General features: G+C 26.1%; 1 protein-coding gene across 1 annotated transcript; it reads right to left on the bottom strand.

Annotated features, from left to right (window-relative positions):
• Positions 1–4295: 4295 nt before the first annotated feature.
• Positions 4296–5796, bottom strand: LOC106763447 (CEN-like protein 1). Its single transcript, XM_014647637.2, has 4 exons — positions 5365–5796; positions 5199–5260; positions 5071–5111; positions 4296–4848 (listed from the first exon to the last, which is right to left on the bottom strand). Exons 1-4 carry the CDS (start codon positions 5635–5637, stop codon positions 4631–4633), a joined length of 594 nt encoding a protein of 197 aa, XP_014503123.1. The 5' UTR covers positions 5638–5796; the 3' UTR covers positions 4296–4630.
• Positions 5797–6813: the final 1017 nt, after the last annotated feature.

Below are 6813 nucleotides of genomic sequence, written 5' to 3'. Positions count from 1 at the left end.
CTTTATAATCTGATTCACTAGATAAAATTGTATTTATTATTCGACTCGTTATTTTTATAAAAAAATTGTAAATTTTTTTCAACTCACAAACATCCGTGTTTTTAACCCAAAAATATTTAAAAAAAAATTATTTTATAAGTTTTTAAATGAAATATAAATTAAATTGTAAAAATAATACAAATAATATTTAAAATATATATCAAAATAAAATTAATAGATAAATAAATAAAAATTAAAACATAAATTTAAATTAATACAAAATAATATTAAAACATGTATTCAAATATAAGTAATTTTAAAAATAATTGTTCTAAGAAAAAAAAAAGATTTAACATTATAAGAAGAGAGGTCTTAATAAGAACTAAAACTTTAAAATAATGAATAAATATGTATCATTTTACTTCAACGTTTCAGTGTAATGCATGGTATCTAGAATTATTTCATTTTTTAAACCATATGCAATATTGAAGACATTAAATAAGGATTTGTTGCCACTGTTAGATTTTCTCAAAGGCATAAAGTTTGTAATATTTTATTACTTGAATTTGCCTATAAAATACTGAAACGTGAATCCGTGTGTGGTTTTATTTTTATAACTTTAATAGCATATTACATCCTCTTAAGAAAAACTATCATATCATACATAGATGTACTGAAACGTGAATCAGTTATGAAAGACTAAGGATATAATTTTAGTGATCTAATTTTGTATTTTGAATTACAGAAGAATAAAATCTAATTTAAATATAAGGATGAAAATGTAATTTTAATATTTTTAGTGGGCAACAGGATCCACGGACCGGATAATATAGTATCTGTATCCGATCCGTTTATAAACAGATATTAAAATACCTGCAATCTGCGGATAGTAAATATATACAAGTTCTAACTATCCGTTGCGAATTTTATCCGTGCATATATGTGAGCACAAATTTTTTTGTCATCCTTAATATCTTGTTCACTTGAAAAATATATTTGTCTTTTATTAATTTAGTTATGTAGAAAATTAAAAAAATGCAAAATAACATGAATATTGAGATTAGGAAAAGTAAAACATGATATAATTTTTATCGTTATATAATTTGCTTATAATATTTGTATTAGACTACAAGTGATGGTACAAAATAAATCTTTAAAATTAATCCTAGAGTCAATTAATTAATCCTTCTTCCTAAAAAAAATAATTATAGTAAGGAGATATAAATAATACTTTCTTTGAGAACTTTTCTAAAGAAACTATGGATAGACAATCTCTTACTATATTATCTATTAGTTTAGCGTTGGTCTATCAAGTGTTGTCTTATAGCTCAACTTGTTTTGAACGAAGTGACCTTTTGTTTTAATCATTGATTTATATAAATAATAACATCAAAATTAATATACATACTCAAATTTGGTTGTTTTGTTAGAATCTTTTTTCGAATTAGTGAGTAAACTGTTGTGCTTATTAATTTTCTTACAACTTTAAAATGAATCTCTTCTACGTAGGGCTACTTCTTTTTGTATCACTAACCATTTCATCTTACACTTTCAAATTCTTTTTAAAATTTTAAAACTATCATTTACAATATAAAAACTCTATATCCCATTTTTTATGTTTTAACAAATTTTAAAATTTATTAAAGAATTTTTCACGATTTCAATTTTGAAATTTATTAAAAAGATTATAACGAATTTTAAAATCTATTAAAAGATTTTTCAAAGACTTAAACAAATTTCAAAATAACATAATAACTTTTCATAAAAACTAAAACTAACATTTCAAAATATTTTAAGATCAAAGCATACTTTATCCTAATTTTTGAAATTACAATTTAATATCTTTCAAAAAATAATCTAGACGCGGCCCTAGTAATTTAAATATCATTATTTTATATTAGAGTTCGCAAATATTTTTATTTTTTTTATTAATGTAGAAAATGTAACTTAATTTCTTTATAATTTGAGTTGTGAATTACGTTTCTTAATTTAAAAACAAAACTAAATATATTATCAGCAAAAACAAATATATTGAATAGATAAAATGTCAATACACAATTAGTGCACAGAGAGCTATTTATGATTGTATTAATAGATAAACTGCTGAATTCATTGAATACCAAAAATAGAGTTCTATCAATATCCAAAAATAGTAGAATTATTTTAAAATGTTTTCCACTCTTTTAGTAAATATCGCATATGTGTTACCTACTTCTTAGTGTCAAACCACTCAATAATACATGCATATACATTTTTCCCCTTTTCTTATGATTTAATAATTCTACTAAAATTCTTATGACATCATCGATTCCACAAAGAGAAAACAGAAACACGCAAGTAATTACCAACCAAACTCCTTTCAATTCCTTTAAATAAAGCATGTTACATAGCAAAAACACAAATTTGAGCACATAAATTTTTTTTATTATAGGTGTGGAAAAAAAATGAACAAATTCATGACAATTCTTATTTAAGTTGTATATGTCATTTTTTTTTGTCATAAAATTTATCAATGATTGAACTCTTATTAAATTTTGCTCTACTTAGTAATGTGTGATAACTTAAAATAAGAAAAACAGTTAGAAATGAATTTTAAACTTAACTCAACCTTACAAAACATATTTGTAGACGTAGAATTTCCAACAAAAACATAATTTGTTGTGTGGTACAAGCCTTCATGTGAGAAACGATTATTTGACACACCTAAATTTTTTACATTCATTTGACACTATCCTTACTTTTTACTCTCTTCTTTTTTAAAAAAGTACAAAATTTTATACTTTTTAAACCATTTTATTTTTGTATATTGTGTCAAATGAATGTGTCAAATGAATATAAAAGTATATCATGTATTATTATTTCCTTCATGCTATAATTAACATCAACATTAATGGCCCCACTAAGTAAGTGAGGAGGTCAATGCATAGAGAATTGAAAGAGTATTTGAATTTGTGTAATTTAGTTGGAAGTCATATCCAACTAATGACATCTTGCCACGTTTGAAATCCGTATCCATAGAGAGCACGACACGCACCCTCTCTTTATAAGGGCAATTATTATTTTGTTTGCTGTGTTGGGTGTCTTGTCTCTTACCAAGCTTTTCTTTCTTTCTTCCATTGTTTTCCATAGAATATGCATAATAATAACCATTCCACACTTTTCAGAGAATGCCTGCAAACCAAATTATACTCATGCCCCATTTCTATATACATATCTTATTCATCATATCAATAATTCAAAACAATCACAATCATACTATAATTAAATGTCTCTTATGTTTCTTTTGCTAGATATTTCATGCAATATCATTCAATATGATTTTGCGTATCTTTTGTATGTGGGTCTCACATTAAATACACAATTATACTCACCATAGATTGATTAATTAGTTGAAACAACTTTTGATAAGTTTTACATTTGCTTAAAGATTTCATATACTTGAATAAATATTGTCTGTCTTTCACTAAATTCATATAGTTTAGGAGTTAGAAATTATAACAATTTAAATATATCTCTCTTTCAATCTAAATTAGTGATATGAGAATTTTTATTTTTTATCTCTTAAATATATTGAAATAACATCACGATTTGTATTTAAAAAATAAATAATTAGAAAAAAAACGTATTTAAATTATTTTTAATTTAAATATATCCGAACATATTATTTCATTTTATATATTACAAACATTCAAGATAAATAAATTATGTTTTACAAACCATATCGGTTAATAGGCATATCATTGTTCTGTTGGCAGGTTTGTGTAAATATTTTAAATTTAATTTGTACAAAATACATAGAGACAAATATATATAGTTTTTAAATGTGAATTTTTTTTAACTAAGGTTAATTCCATCAAGAAGTCGTGATGATGGATCAAAAAACATAAATTATAGAGTGTGTTATTAATGAATACAAATCAAAATGTCGAAAAATGTACTTGTCATAAAAATCTTTTGGTTTTTTCGAAAGAAAAATTAATACTACTCGAAAACGACAAGGATAAAAGATTATCCATCAAGTTTAAAGCTTCAACTTCATATCACCATTTTTTGTCCTTTTGTGTTGTAGACTTCACTTTCTTTTCTTCGTACTTTAACTTCATCACTGTCTACAACAGTAATGGATTATTGCTTAATGAACTATTTTGAGGAGTTTTTATCCACAGCAAGTGCTATGTGAAACTCTTGTTCTACCATTGATGATTAGATATATATAAATTTAACCAAAAGAAATCATAGATATGCATGTGATAGCAATACTGGTTTGAATGGTGAAGAAATTGAACTGATAGAGCATGAAAAATGTTAGTAACAGCTCTGGTAAAACTATGTTCTTTACTATAACAAATCATAGATCCTTAAAAGAAACATAAGACTAGTTTGGTCCCCAACTTCTCATAACCTAGAATAGCTATAAGTACAAAGTACATCAAGAATATCTACTACCTTTTAAACACCACCAACCTCTCAAAGAAAATTGTAAGAGAAAAACAGAAGAGAGGAAGAGATTTCATGAAAACACACCTAACCTTATTGTTCAACCATGCCAAACCCTAAGAAAACCAGATGAAACAAATCTCAAACACTTTGAGATTGAAACGAGTTATAACTTTATTTACTGAAACCCTTTTGTTTTCTTCTTCTTCTGGAATCACCTTCTCCTTGCAGCAGTCTCTCTCTGAGCATTGAAGTAAACTGCAGCAACTGGTAGACCAAGGCCATTCTCTTGCGAGAATCTCCTTGTGTTGAAATGGTCTCTTGAAGAAGGAGCTCTCACTGTTTGTCTTCCTCTCTGCTTGAACAAGATGAACACATATCTGTGGATTCCTATTACTGGTTTTGGACTCTCATACGCCATAATATCTTTTCCTGTAAGAATATTATTACTTTAACAGTTCCCTTTGTTAACAAAAATGGCCTTTTTACAAGCATCTTTAAAAATTATATTCCTTTTTATTTCTGCTATTAAACCTCACAAATAATATTACATATGGTGGTAAAGGTATATCTAGTATATAATAAACATTATCCTTAGATTAAGAAATACTGATAATAATAAGAATATAGTGTGGGGGTAAGAGAGTGACTAACCAAAAGAGACATCTGTGGTGCCAGGGATATCTGTAACCATCCTGGCAAATTCTCACTAAGTTAATAATGGAACTGAAAGTGCAAAGAATATAGAAAAAATACCATAGAGAGTTTGATTATACACAAACCAGTGAAGATGTTCCCTTAGATATGGATCACTAGGACTTGGAGCATCTGGGTCTGTCATGATCTAATGTTCCATTTGATACATAAATATCCTGAGTTAACTGGTACTGATAGAGACATATATATGATGAAACACATAGCTATAGGGTGAATGAGTGATTATTTTACCAAGGTATAAGCAGTTCTCATGTCATCACCACCAATCTCCACGCGTGGCTTGGCCATAACAGTAGAAGGCATTAACTCATGACCATTAGCAACTTCCTTGGTGGAATATGTCACATTCATTCTCACACTTGGGCTGAAAATGTCAACCACTTCTCCTATCACTCTTCCCACAGAAAGTGGTTCCATGAGCCTAGACATGAATTGGAATGAAACTGCAGAGAGAAGGGAAACTTTGAGAAGAAGGGCATATGAGAAGTGAGATTTTGAAGGCATTTTATAGGTGCCAAAAGGGTTTATGAAGGGAAATAAACCATGAACTTTGCTTGGATTAGAAGCATAAAGAGAGATTCCATACAAGCTTGTCTATTTTGGGAAAGAACACACTGTTTAAGTAAGAAATTTTGGTTCTTCAAAATTGTCAAGGGAACATGCTCTAGATGATGAAAATGCTACACGTTTATTTATCACAAGTGATTGCTCTCAAAAGCTTCATGTTGTATTGTGTATATCAGTTTTTATGTCTGATAAACGGTAGAATCTACTATGTGTCCTTAACGTATTGGCTGAAGCAGACTGAAGAATTTGTGCTATTTGTCCCAATACATTATTATATCTTTGGCGAATGAGAATTCAACTTTTTCACAAGGTGCATGCACATGATTTATCATATCAATGAAAATAAATCTTATCAAGTTTACCATTTTTATTTTAAATTCAGTGGACAAATAAAATCTAGTTGAAAATTTGTTCACAAATAAAATATACATTAAAACAAAGTCATTAAAGAAAAATTTTCATGTATACTTCTGAATTTTTAGTTTGAAACATTTAATATATATATATATATATATATATCACAAAATAATATTTTCATTTAAAATATAAAATAATGTAAAATGAATTTAAAATAATATATTTTCATTTTACATTATTTTATATTTTAAATGAAAATATTATTTTGTGATATATATATATATATATATATATATATATATATATATATATATATATATATATATATATTTATTTATTATAGAAACAACGGATGATCCAGCTTGCCCAAATGTTCAATAGAAAAATTATGTTAGTCTAATCTAATTTATAATTTAAAGGAGTCAAAATATTTTGGTTAGCTTGATACTCAAACCGATCTAAAAGATAATTTTTATTGAAATAGTTTTAAATTTAAAAGAATAAATAAAATACTTAATATTTAAAAGAAGTCAATAATATTAATTTCAGTATAAAGATATAATGATTTGAATTATAAACTTTGATTTCTTACATATTTTGATAAAATATTTTTTAATTATAATAATAATTTTTAAAAGTAAGTTGATCCATAAGATTTTCCTTTAACCTAAATTTGTCTAGATGTTAAATAGAATAGGTCAAAATAGATCTACTTCAATTTAGGTCATTATTTGTTTGATTTAACTTGACCTATTT

The sequence above is a fragment of the Vigna radiata genome, chromosome 1, assembly GCF_000741045.1.
Source record: "Vigna radiata var. radiata cultivar VC1973A chromosome 1, Vradiata_ver6, whole genome shotgun sequence".
Classification (NCBI taxonomy): domain Eukaryota; kingdom Viridiplantae; phylum Streptophyta; class Magnoliopsida; order Fabales; family Fabaceae; genus Vigna; species Vigna radiata.
This window is presented reverse-complemented; position numbering and strand designations above follow the sequence as displayed.